The sequence below is a fragment of the Sapajus apella genome, unplaced genomic scaffold (assembly GCF_009761245.1).
Source record: "Sapajus apella isolate SASKATOON/1434 unplaced genomic scaffold, GSC_monkey_1.0 scaffold10, whole genome shotgun sequence".
Lineage (NCBI taxonomy): Eukaryota > Metazoa > Chordata > Mammalia > Primates > Cebidae > Sapajus > Sapajus apella.
This window is the reverse complement of record NW_022436950.1, coordinates 7,389,711-7,403,446: the sequence shown is the minus strand read 5'-3', so window position 1 is coordinate 7,403,446 and position 13,736 is coordinate 7,389,711. Positions and strand designations below refer to the sequence as shown.

The 13,736-nt window shown below is 37.9% G+C and overlaps 1 protein-coding gene across 6 annotated transcripts in view; it reads left to right on the top strand.

Annotated features, from left to right (window-relative positions):
• The window catches only part of GIGYF2 (GRB10 interacting GYF protein 2), a 163,138-nt gene that overhangs the window by 46,838 nt on the left and 102,564 nt on the right, over positions 1 to 13,736 (top strand). For all 6 annotated transcript variants that reach the window (XM_032277894.1, XM_032277895.1, XM_032277890.1 and 3 more), the window contains 3 exons: positions 3,356 to 3,485; positions 4,714 to 4,809; positions 12,104 to 12,215. In XM_032277894.1, coding sequence (XP_032133785.1) covers positions 3,356 to 3,485; positions 4,714 to 4,809; positions 12,104 to 12,215 — 338 coding nt within the window. The remainder of the gene's footprint in view (positions 1 to 3,355; positions 3,486 to 4,713; positions 4,810 to 12,103; positions 12,216 to 13,736) is intronic.

Below are 13,736 nucleotides of genomic sequence, written 5' to 3'. Positions count from 1 at the left end.
CCTCCTTAGCTTCCCAAAGTGTTGGATTATAGGTGTGAGCTACTGCAACTGGTCAGTTGTGGTCTTTTTAGTCATAAAAACCTAGGTTTGAATCTTTGTTCTGCTTTCTGTGACTGTGGGCAAGTTGTTTAACCCTTCAGCTTTATTATTATCTGTTATGCTGGGGTTTCTGTGAAGCTTAAATTTGATTAAATGAGCTAATTCATATGTAAAATTTTCAGCTTCATTGTTCAGTGGGTATTCTACTTCTTCCGTAGAGAGGGCAACTTTACAGGAATCTAATAGAAAGCAGATTCTTGGAAGGTACAGGAGTAGTTCCTTTCTTCTTGGAAGGAATGATTGGACCACTCCTTCGTGTTGTTTTGTTACCCAGTGGTTTAACCTGTTTTATGGGAGTTGAACTAAATGACCTCCAAGCTCAAGAATATTTGGAAAGGAAACAAAGAGTAGCAATGAGCACTCCCAGAACCCAGGTTATGGTATTTCTATAAATGAAAGCGGATCAGGGCTCCCTGGAAATGATTGTTTTCAGGTCTGTGGCAAGAAAAATTCAAGATGATCCTGGAACATCCTGACATACCAGATAGAAAAGAAGCTGTTACAGACTGCTAAGATCATGTCAAAAGGACCCAGGAGCTAACCTTCAAAGATGAGACAGTTTGAACACTATTAATAATTGTTATGAATTGAAATATATTAATAAAATAATGTGTTACTGTTGGAAGATGCACGTGAATCTAGTCATCATTTTGAAAACCGATAAGAATTAAGGCTTTTTCCCTCCTTTCCTGTATTATCATTCAGTAACTATATCAAGTAGTATAAAAGGGAAATTTCTCTTAGCAGAAATATTCCAAATAATACATAAGGAAGGAATGAGATAATATAATTACTTAGAACCCTAGTGAACTTAGGGATCCAAGCACTGATCATCAGTTACTGCAAGTATCACAAATACAGCATCACAATATGTGCCTCTTGATGGAATAATATACCACTGCATGTGAAGTATTGCCAAAAAAATAGAACCCAGATTGGTTAAAATCTGAAAATCTCTGTACCCAATCACCAATTTACATGAAAAGCAAAAGACAGAAAAACGTTTAATTATATCATGGATAAAATCAGCAAAACCCAGACTTTAAAAAAATGTTTTGGGTCAGGCATGGTGGCTCATGCCTGTAATCTCAGCACTTTGGGAGGCCAAGGTGGGTGATTGCTTGAGGCCTAGAGTTTGAGACCAGCTTGGACAACATATAAAATACAAAAATTATCTGGGCATAGTGGTATGTACCTGTAGTCCTAGCTGCTCAGGAGGCTAAAGAGTGAGAATCCCTTGAGCCCAGGAGGTTGAGGTGGTAGTGAGTTACGATTGTACCCTGCACTCCATTCTGGGTGACAGTGAGACACTGGGGAGGAAAAAAGTTCTTTGAGAAATAACATTTTAGAATATTAATAGATGGAATGCTAAGCCAAAAACTTTTCTTCAAAATAATATCAAAGGAAACTCGGAAGAGGTGGTGGAAAGAGGAGGATTGGCCATGGATTGTTGGGGGCTCAGTGATTGTTACACAGGAGTTTGTCATCTGCTTTTTGTTGTATTTATGAAAACACAAAAGTTGTCCATAATTAAAAAAAATCCCACCCCAGCAGTCTCACTTTACTAATAAATACTTTTTTAAGTATTACTTTCTTCTTGTAAACACATTTTACTGTTAACTATGCATATGCTATTTTTTTTCTGCCATTTTTAAAGTGTACATATTTACTGTGCTTTTCTTGGCCTTCAAATTAATATTTAATATGTCATAACTTAGTAGATTATTCCCTTTTTTGCTTTGTGAATAAAGCTTAGCAATTTTGGGCACATATTTCAGTGCTTTTATTGAATTTTTTCTTAGGCTAAACTAGAATTAAAGTACCTTGGTCCCTTTCACCCTTGATATCAGCTACTCCTGATGCTCGTTTTTCCCCTTGCTGTCCGACACAGTGCTACCGTAGGGTCTTACTTGCCATTTTTTGCTGATATTTTCTTCCCTTTTCCCCCATAAAAATACATTATTTTAAAATTAAAATAGTTCCTTTTCCCCAAATTCTGTTCTTTAGAGGCAACTTTTGTTATCAGCGTGGAGTATAGTTTTTGTCTTCTTAGCAGTAAATGTAGTTTTTACTTTCTCTTTGTACTTTACTGCATTTTCAAATTGTCTACACTGACCATTATTTACTTTTATTAAAAACATTGTTGGCCGGGCGCGGTGGCTCAAGCCTGTAATCCCAGCACTTTGGGAGGCCGAGGCGGGTGGATCACAAGGTCAAGAGATCAAGACCATCCTGGTCAACATGGTGAAACCCCGTCTCTACTAAAACTACAAAAAATTAGCTGGGCATGGTGGCGCGTGCCTGTAGTCCCAGCTACTGAGGAGGCTGAGGCAGGAGAATTGCCTGAACCCAGGAGGCGGAGGTTGCGGTGAGCCGAGATTGCGCCATTGCACTCCAGCCTGGGTAACAAGAGCGAAACTCCGTCTCAAAAAAAAAAAAAAACATTGTCAGATATTTCAGGCATAGAAATATAAATTGTGATAAACACCCATGTATTCATTAGCAAGCTGCAAAAATAAAACATTGCAGATACAGTTAAAACTGCCTTCATAATCTTTCTTTTGCAGATATAACTTTATCGTGAATGTTATGTTTGTCAATTTCATGTTCGTTTCTATGCTTTTGCTGCAGTTTGTATGTCTTGAAACAGTATAAACCTATTTTGCAAGTTTATGCATTTTATATAAAAATTAGTACTATGGGCTGTGTTTTTATTTTTCTTTTGTATAGCATACTTTATTAAATATTTTAGCCATTACCAAATTGCCAAATAGATAAATAATTAGTATTACCAGATCATTCTTTGAAGTGATTGTTTTCGTTCATAATACCACAAACACTACTTGAATGTTTGCTTTGTTTTACATCCTTATTAACACCTGGTATTATCAGACTTACTAAGTTTTATGAATCTAATGATTGTAAGGTAGTATCTCGTTTTTGTTTTAATCACATGTGCCTTTTATAATTTGGAAAAATGTGTCCCTTTTTCATTCCCTAAGCTTCCTGGGGACATAGCCATGATGCCTTTTAAGTTAAGAAAGTGCCACATGATTGTCTAATTCTCTCTCAATAAACTGCCCACTTAGTGTACCATGACAAAAGATTGTATTAAAGCGAAAGTCTGATACTTTTGAGATAGTAGGACTTCTTTTTGCTCTTCTAAAGAACTAAAATGATGGTTTTTGACAGTGTATAGTTTAAAAAGTCTGTAGCACCAGAACATTTGACATATTCTCTGTCTTTCCTGTTCTAGGCTCCGAGCTCTGTCCAGTGGTGGAAGTATTACATCCCCTCCTCTTTCTCCAGCATTGCCGAAGTACAAATTAGCAGATTATCGTTATGGCAGAGAAGAAATGTTAGCACTTTTTCTTAAAGATAACAAGGTAAGAAAGTAGGAAAAGAATTCAAAATTATGAATGAGACTTTGGGATATATACCATGACGTATTGATACATGAAAACTGATGTATTTTACTAATGTATTTACCCATGCCTTTTCTCTCCACCTTACTGTTTCTCTGCTTTGAAGCCTACAGTAGGATCTTCAGAGTGTATCACACACTATTTTTTAGGCAGCTTCATGGAAGCAGGAAATAGCACTTAATACCTTCTCTAGCTAACTTCCTCTTAACCTCCCTTTCATATCTATTTGTATCCTAGTTCAGTGGCTGAGAGATGAATTTCTCCTTTCTCTTTATTGTACCTCTTAACCTACTTTCCAGTTAAAAGTAAGGAGCAAGATGAGGAGCACCTTCAACTATTTGAGTTAAATATAAAATTTTTAGTGGAGAGAAAACCTTAAAATGTAATACTATATTTGTGTCACTTAGAAATCATCAAAATTGAAAGTGTAGACTTTTATTATGACTTTTATCTTACTCACTGAGTGACTAGTGAGAAAGAATATATATTTTCCCAAGATACTTTTTTTTTGAAACAGAGTCTCACCCAGTCGCCGAGGCTTGAGTGCAGTGATCTCTTCTCACTGCAACCTCCACCACCCAGGTTCAGGTGATTGTTGTGCCTCAGCATCCTGAGTAGCTGGGATTACAGACATGCACCGCCATGCCTGGCTGGTTTTTTTTGTATTTTTAGTAGAGATGGGGTTTCACCGTGTTGGCCAGGCTGGTCTTCAACTTCTGGCCTCAAGTGATCTGCCTGCCTTGGCCTCCAAAAGTGCTGGGATTACAGGCATGAGCCACAGTGCCTGGCCTTTAGTGTACTTTGTTTTTCATTGATCAAGAATTTCAAATTTTAATGATGGTTGCTAAGGACAGATACAGTTGCTTATAAAACTCTCTTTATCATCTTCTGCTTTGCATTAAATGTAGAGACTTATTCTTCCACTTTGTTCTCTGGAATAGCAGAGGTAGTGCTAAATCCAAAAGTGGCCATTATGTGAGAGGCTGGGGAGTGTTGACTGGGGTTTTTAATGTTGACTGTCAAAATACATAAGGACTGTAGAAGTCAGTTATGGCTGAATAAACATTAATCTGTATTTATAATAATCAACAATAAACAGAAGAGTATTTTCCCTTGGATTTATCTTCTGGTAATTTTTCTTATTTGCAGGAATAGCATTAATCTCATAATCATGTGTTTGGTCGTACAGATACCTTCAGACCTTCTGGATAAAGAATTTCTGCCTATCCTCCAGGAGGAACCCCTTCCACCATTGGCCCTTGTACCCTTTACAGAAGAAGAACAGGTTTGTAATTAGCTCTGAGCCCTAGCAAACCCTTGTTCTTTTCCTCCTAAGACATGAAAATAGGAAGTTACTATTTATTCCCTAAGAATTATCCTGCATCCTCATAGCTCTACTTTCTTCTGTTTCGTGGTACATTGATGCTTAATAGTTGACTGGATTTTCCTGTCGTATTTGCAACTGTTGAAAATTTCATAGAAACATTTGTAGATCCTTAAGGACATTGGGAACCATCCTTTAAAACTTACTCAAGTAGAGGGGAAGAGTGTTTTTCCAGGAGGTGAGAAGATCATCTTTGCAGATAAACAGATTTTCAGAAGTAATTCAGAAGTGAATTCTTACTAGTGCATTTTACCGCTAAAGGGAAAATGTGTATCTTCAGCTCAAAATGCACTCAAAACTCTTCTGTCACCAGTTTATGTGTGTGTGTGTGTGTGTGTGTGATGTGAGAAAGTAAAACTTCTGGGCTAGAAAGTAGCAAATTTAGTGTTGTTCCTGTTTACAGTGTATTTTGTCCTGTACAAAGATGAAAGAGTTTCTGATTTCAAGGAACTTACGATGACCGTAGTAAAAGGGGAAAATAAGCCTTGTTGGAAGTCTTGAATGTTACTTTATGGGCATCCATATAGGAAGAAGAGAGTCCAGGGAGCCAAAAATATACCTGTTTTACTCTTAGGAAAAGGTAAAGCAAGAAGTAATAAAAATTTTTTTTCCAAATAATCTACGAAATATTAAAATTCTGGGCATTTGAAAGAGAATTTTTAAAGAGGGTTTTAAACTATGAAATGTTTTGAACTTTATATAAAAATATTGGGGCTGGATGCCATGGCTCACACCTGTAATCCCACTACTTTGGGAGGCCAAGGCAGGTGGATTACCTGAAGTCAGGAGTTAAGACCAGCCTGGCCAACATGATGAAATCCCAACTCTGCTAAAAATACAAAAACTAGCTGTGCGTGGTGACACACGGCTGTAATCTCAGCAACTCAGGAGGCTGAGGCAGAAGAATCTCTTAAACTGGGGAGACAGAGGTTGCAGTGAGCCAAGATTGCATTACTCCACTCCAGCCTGGGCAACAGAGTGAGATTCTGTTTAAAAAAAGAAAAAAAGAAAGAAAATGTTGGCATATGTCCTTTGCTTGAATACCTTCTGTACACTTGGTACAAAAAGCAGAAGTGTGATACACAGATTAAAATGCACCTTGGACATGGCTGGAGTCAAAGGTCCTCTGGGCAGTTGGGCAAAAACTGAGGCTTAGGAATTAGGGTAAAAAAGAATCTGGCAATTCAACTAATATTTTAACCCTTTATGTGCAAGCATCCTGTTTACCAAAGGAAGCAAATGTTAGTAATTTTTTATGTATTTTTCCAAGTAAATATGGAAATATATTTTCCTCCTTTTAATACAAGTTGCGTGGTTCTGTACTTCCAATATCAAGTATTTTTATTGAAATACTTCCCTGCAGATTTGGAAACAGTTTTTTCCGTCATTTTAGTATGCATTTCCTTGCCTGTAGCAGTAAACAGTTGTTTTTCAGATGTTTATTCATCATTTATATTTCTGTTAATTTTTTTCTTGCCTTTGCCAATTTTTCTTTTGGGATATTAATCTTTTTCTTGTTGATTTATGCTATTTATATGAGCTCTGTGTGTGTGTGTGTGTGTGTGTTTATTTTTTGTTTACTTATTTAGTTTTTATTTTTTGAGATAGGATCTCACTCTGTGACCCAGACTGGAGTACAGTGGTGTGATCATAGCTCGCTGCAACCTTGAACTGCTGGGCTCAAGGGATTCTCCTGCCTCAGCCTCCTGTATAGCTGGGACTACAGGTGCATGCCACCACACTTGGCTAGTTTTGTTTTTTGCAGAGATAGGATATTGCTGTGTTATCTAAGCTGGTGTTGAACTCCTGGCCTCAAGCGATTCTCCTGCCTTAACCTCTCAAAGTGCTGGGCTTATTGGCATGAGCCACCATGCCTGGTCTGGCTCCTTATATTTTAAGATCATTGACCATAGATATGTACCTGGTAAGTTTTCTAAATTTTAAAATTGCATTTATGATTTTGTGTATTTCTTTTTCTTTTTAAGATTGAGTCTTGCTTAGTCACCCAGGCTGTAGTGAAGTATCACAGTTTCGGCTCACTGCAACTTCTGCCTCCTGGGTTCAAGGGATTCTTGTGTCTCAGCCTCCCGAGTTGCTGGGATTGCAGGCGTATACCACCACGCCTGGCTAGTTTTTGTATTTTTAGTAGAGATAGGGTTTCACCATGTTGGTCAGGCTGCTCCCAAGCTCCTGAGCTTCAAGTGGATCCTCCCCCTTTGGCCTCCCAAAGTCCTGGAATTACAGGCGTGAGGCACCACACCTGGCCACATTGTGATTTTAAATACAAAAGCTAACTTTATGAGGTTCGTATACCAGTTTTATTCTTTCGTGATTATTCTTTTAATTTTTAGCTATTTATATATTTAAAAAATTCCTTTTTATGTTTCTTGAAATGATTTCATAGATTTCTTAGAGACTAAATGTATCAGAAGAGGTTGACATGCTACTAGTTACCAAAATGTGGTAGACTTTTAATCAACAGAATGAGTAATTGAATTACCCAGAAACGTCTCATAAGATTTTAAAGAAATTAGTGTGTAGTAAAGACACAAATCATTTAGAAAATCAAAAATTATTTTGCACATGTTGCTTGGGATCTGTTGGTTAATTGCAGTTAACCAGTAATAGTTGGTTAACAGTTTAGAGAAGAATAAAATTAGGATTGCAGTACACCTACACACCAGAATTAGTTCTAGAACAACTAAAGTAGTATGTTTAAATTTTTTTTTTTTTTTTTTTTTTGAGATGGAGTTTCGCTCTTGTTGCCCAGGCTGGAGTGCAATGGTGTGATCTTGGCTCACTGCAACCTCTGCCTCCTGGGTTCAAGCTATTCTCCCTCAGCTTCCTGAGTAGCTGGGACTACAGGCATGCACCACCACGCTCGGCTAATTTTGTATTTTTAGTAGAGATGGGGTTTCTCCATGTTGGTCAGGCTGGTCTTGAACTCCCGATCTCAGGTGATCCACCTGCCTTGGCTTCCCGAAGTGTTGAGATTACAGTCGTGAACCCCTGCGCCTGGCCCTTATTTTGTGCTTAGGATGGAAATGTTTATCTTAAGGTCTGTATTCTGTGATCACAGGAGCTTGATGCAAGGATTGGGAAGTTTTCACTGTAGCCACAGAAGATCATCAGGTCGGTTTTTGAAGGCATTTAAAATGCACCATATGGAATTCTCTGATGTATATTTAATAGGCTGTGTCATTTACCACATATGTTGGAGTAGGACGGTGCTTAAAGCTGGCAAACAATTCATAAAAAATTTTATGTTTGTCCTTTGAATGATCAAGTACCCTTCAGAAATTAGTATTGACTAGATCTTTCTAGAGTAGTTTTGTATACTTTTTATTTCGTACTCCTAGGGAGGTAAATACTTTAATAACTTAAAGCAGGCTTCTTGCTGCATGTCTTGTTTCCTGAAGTTACCTGAAATAGGTATCTTTTTTTTTTTTTTTTTTTTTTTTTTTGAGACAGTGTTTTGCTCTTGTTGCCCAGGCTGGAGTGCAGTGGTCATGATCTTGGTTCACTACAACCCCCGCCTCCCGGGTTCAAGTGATTCTCCTGCCTCAAGCTCCAGAGTAGCTGGGATTACAGGCATGCACCACCACATTCGGCTAATTTTGTATTTTTAGTAGAGATGGGGTTTCTCCATGTTGGTCAGGCTAGTCTCAAATGCCTGACCACAGGTGATCTGCCCACCTCGGCCTCCCAAAGTGCTGGGATTACAGGCATGAGCTACCACACCCAGTCCTGAAATAGGTATCTTTAAAGTGTATTGGCATACTTATTCTCCCTTTCCCTCCGTGTATCTATGTATCAAATATAGTGAGGACAAAAATGCATTACATCTGGAATTTAGGTAGCTGTTACAAGATGGGTGTATTTTATTTATTTGACATCAAAGAAATTACTTCATTTATTCATTCTTGAATAGATAATACATGTATATATACCTAACAAAATTCAAAGAGCACATAATGAAAAGCAAGTCTGTGACTCACCCAAACTCTGCTGCCTGTTACTCTTCCTCAGAAGTAACCACTATTTCCATTTTCTTGTGTTCTCTTCCAGGGATGTTTATGATGTCTACAAGTATCTGTATATTCTTTTAAACACATTTCACTCACACACACACACACACACAAATACAAATGGTGGCGTGCTATGCTCACAGTTCTACACTTTAGTTTTTTTTTTTTTTTTGGACAAAGTTTCGATCTATTTCCCAGGCTGTCTAAAGTGCAGTGGCGTGATCTTGACTCACTGCAACCTCCGCCTCTCAGGTTCAAGTAATTCTTCTGCCTCAGCCTCCCGAGTAGTTGGGACTACAGGTGCCCTGCCACCACACCTGGCTAATTTTTGTATGTTTAGTAGAGACAGGGTTTCTCCATGTTGGCCAGGCTGGCCTCAAACTCCTGACCTCAAGTGATCTGCCTGCCTGGGCCTCCCAAACTGATGGGATTACAGGTGTGTGCCACCATGCTCAGCTATATTTTGTAATTTTAGTAGAGATGGGGTTTTGCCATGTTGGCCAGGCTGGTCTTGAACTCGTGGCCTCAAGTGATCCACCTGCCTTGACCTCCCAAAGCTCTGGGATTACAGGCATGAGCCACTGTGTCTTGCCCTTTATAGTTTTTACCTAAGCATCTAAGAGATAATGACATACTTACTTAGTTTTTATTATGTATTAGACATTGTTCTAAGCACTTAACATTTAATGTGTTGAGTGCTTGCAGTAACCTGTGAGGTAGATAAAAATATTCCTGTCTACATTATATAGATGAGGAAAATGAGTCACAGAGAAATTGAGTATAGGGGCCAGAATTCAGTCTCAGGCAGTTTGGCCCCTCCATGTTCCTGATTATAAGTATGTTCCATGTCCCTGTATATTAGGTTAACCATAGGACATTGCAGTTTTTGTTACCACATGATTCTGCCTAAGAAATAGAGGTTTCATTTTTTCTTTTTTTTAATCAGCAGTACAGAATTTTATGGGTAGGGGACCATGATTTTTAAATTAGCCTTTATTGGCGGATACATAGATGGCCTCCATATTTTGCTTTTATAAACTACTCTAGTTAATGATCTTCTATTTATTTTGGTTTTTACATGGGTAAGAAGTAGAATTGTTGTGTCAAAGGGGATGGGCATTTAAATAATTGTTAGAAATTGCCTTCTAGAGAGATTATGCTAGTTTATGCTTTCTTCAGCAATGTATGAGAGTGTGTGAAAATACATGAGTGTGTCCCCACACGTACAAATGGGTGCATTGAGTTTTATATGTGATGGTTTGGTTAATAGGTGTTCAACTGCATGGGATCCTAGCATACATAATGCAGTTAGCTCTGACCTTGATTATTTCAGTATTCGAATATATTAATCTGGATTTTGGGACCTCATACTGTCGTTTAATTATAATAATACCCAGAGGCATTATTCAGTACCCCACTGCCTACTCTGTGCTAAAAGGTAAGTTAATATATGTTTCAGTCAGTTTTCTTTTTTATTAAGTACATTTTATTACAGTTTGAAATAGAAATATAATTTTTGAGTTTGGTGTCTTTCTCTTATTTTTAGTTGATAATTTTATCTTAAGTCTTTAGTTTTGAAGTTACTTGATTATATGATTATATACCTATAAACCCAAGGAAAATCTTACTTTTATTTTTATGTTTTTATTTATTTATTTTTTTTCGAGATAGGGGTTTACCATATTGGCCAGGCTAATATCAAAGTATCAAACTCCTGACCTTGTGATCTGCCCACCTCAGCCTCCCAAAGTGCTGGGATTACAGGCGTGAGCCATTGTACCCAGCCAGAAAATCGTATTTATGCTGTTAAAGTTTATAAAACTTACTTGAACAAATTGTTTTGAAAAAATTTTGGAAAAAAAAAAAAAAAAAAGCAACTAGGAGAAGATGGCCTATTTATTACAACAAACTTAATAATGAAAATAGAAGTTTTTTGTTTTTTTTTTTTTGAGACAAGAGTTTCGCTCTCGTTACCCAGGCTGGAGTGCAATGGCGCGATCTCGGCTCACCGCAACCTCTGCCTCCTGGGTTCAGGCAATTCCCCTGCCTCAGCCTCCTCAGTAGCTGGGACTACAGGCACGGGCCACCATGCCCAGCTAATTTTTTTGTAGTTTTAGTAGAGACAGGGTTTCACCATGTTGACCAGGATGGTCTCGATCTCTTGACCTCGTGATCCACCCGCCTCGGCCTCCCAAAGTGCTGGGATTACAGGCTTGAGCCACCGCGCCCGGCCAATAGAAGTTTTTTTTTAACAATTAGATGTTGACTTCTTCAAAAGAAAGTGGTATAGACATCATTTCAATTGATTTTGAATCAAGTCAGTGGAAACCACATTGGACTAAAATATTGTTTCTTTGGATTAAAATATTAGTTGAATTGCAGGATTCTTTTTTACCTTATTTCTTAAGCCTAAGGTTTTCCCTCTGGCAGGAGGGCCCTTGGCTACAGCCATGCCAAAAATGAAGTCACTGTCTCTTTGTTCTTGACCCTCTTCTAGATTGGCTGTGGTGCAAATGTAAGTTAATAACTGAGTGATTGGATTTTACTTTATTAAGCTTTCCCTTCCTCTTCTCATTAATGTGTTATTTAGATGGTTGCTCTTATTTAGAATCCTTGGCTCTTTCCCATTCACTTCTGATTCCTGTCATTCTGTTAAATACTGCTTGGAGTTGCTAATTCACATTGATGTGCAGAATAAGGCAAAAAAGATCATTCTCTTTTCTCATACTACCCTCGCATCAGACCTTTTGGTAACACCCTTTCATTTTCACCTTTCACCAGTTAAAGGCTTACAGGACCCTTTCAAACCAGATCTTTTTTGTAAAATTTTCTGTATTTATTGTTATGTATTTTCCCTATCTACTTCTGGGTACATAGAGCATTTAGTTTGTTTGCTTATTATTTCCTCACCAAATCTCGCATAGTGTAAGATATTGGTTGTCAATTTTGTTGATTTGAAGTGTTAATTTGCAGTTGTCAGGTAAAATCAGGTTTTGGATCATCTCGTATGTTGTGTAATTACAGTTTTCCATTGCTAGTAGTAATTAGATGCCATTTTATAGATGCATTGGAAATGTGGGCAGAAGCAACATGTCATTTTATCTGTTTCATCCATTTTTTTTCTTTGTTTTTTTCCTTTTTCTCTCTTTTTTTTTTTTTTTTGGCAGAGAAACTTCTCCATGTCGGTAAATAGTGCCGCTGTCCTGCGATTGACAGGACGAGGAGGAGGAGGAACAGTGGTGGGGGCTCCTAGAGGTCGAAGTTCTTCAAGAGGGCGAGGTGAGCTTTCATGTAAAAAAAGTAATAATGGAGGAGGAGGATAGAGAACAAACTTTTTGAAATATTTTAATGCCTGATTTAATAAAAGCTGTTGTTTGACATTAACTGCATACTAAATGTCCTGAACATTTATATTCTAAACCATCCTTTTAAGGTATCTTCTCTATAACCCCTGATTTAGAACAGAGGATTGTAATTCTAGCTGTAGAGATTTGAACGTCAGGGAGTTTAGACAGTCCCAGTTCCCTCCAACAAATCGTTGTTCCTTATCCATGTTCCATGTTCCACATCCCCAGGGAGCCAAAACTTCCTGAAGTGTTGACTGTGAAAGCAGCCCTGAAGTACCTGCAGTACTGTGTGACAGTTGCTCTGTGGGGGGTGTGTGCCAAGAGCTGCTCCAGCCAGAGAGGGGCTTCAGTAAAAACTGCCTCATCAGTACTAGGACCTATAGGGGTAGAACAAAAGATAATTCTGCCACATTCATTTATTTAACCTATAGTTTTACAGATTTATGTCTTGGAAAAATAGTTTTTATTTTGATATTACTTGTTTCTTTGATATCTGCTCCCTATTTTGGGTTCGTTGGTTTTCTCATATATGAGGACATTCTTAATATTTGTAATGTAAATATTTGCTTGAGCATTTAGCTCTTACATTGACTAAATCATAACAGTGGTCTAAATATACCTTGTAATTTTCTCTAAGAGATGCTTTAGAGATGGAAGAATTGGGTGTCTACAATAAGAGAGACCATTGTCTCTGCATATCATACCACCAAGATTGGCATGATCATGAGTATAGAGTATTTAAATTTTTTATAAATAGAACAATTTATCTACAGCCTTGATAGAAAATGCATGTGCATTCCTGAGAGTAGATTTCTTTTAGTAGTCCACTCAGAATGTGAGAATCCAGGTGCAAAGTGTCTGATTAAAACTCTTCACTTGTTATGCTAGGTACTATTACCTAGCTGTGTGGGGGTTTTTTTGTTTGTTTTTCAAACCTGAGGAGATGATAGACTAATCTGTAAAACTTAAAAGAAATAACTGTGCAACAGAATTTTGGGTGGTAGGATCTAGGCATGTGTGGGATTCAGAAGCTTACAGGCAATTCAGATTCATACACCAAGTTAGGTTACATTCGTCCAGAATTTGAGATCCATGCATCTTGGTAGCATGGTGGTGGTTTCAAGTTGGGACAGACCACTCACGTCTCTGGCCTGCTACTTGGACATTTCCTGTGTTTTTCTGCTGTGGTTTGGTGGTGAGGAGAGGTTGTACTTGGGTAGCTTTGCCTCCAGTGCTTTTCATGGCAAGCCAGGGATAGATCTTCTTGAAGAAGTGTGAATCACACCGACTTTGTGTGCTGCAAATACCAACCAATCTCTAAACAGTCTGCCCCCTTAATTACTTAATTGAGAACCAAGTGAATAATTGATGAATTTCTCCTTGCTTTTTGGTTTCTATGAAATGAAGGGTTATCACATAGGATAGAAAGCTTACATTTGGAATTTAATTAGGC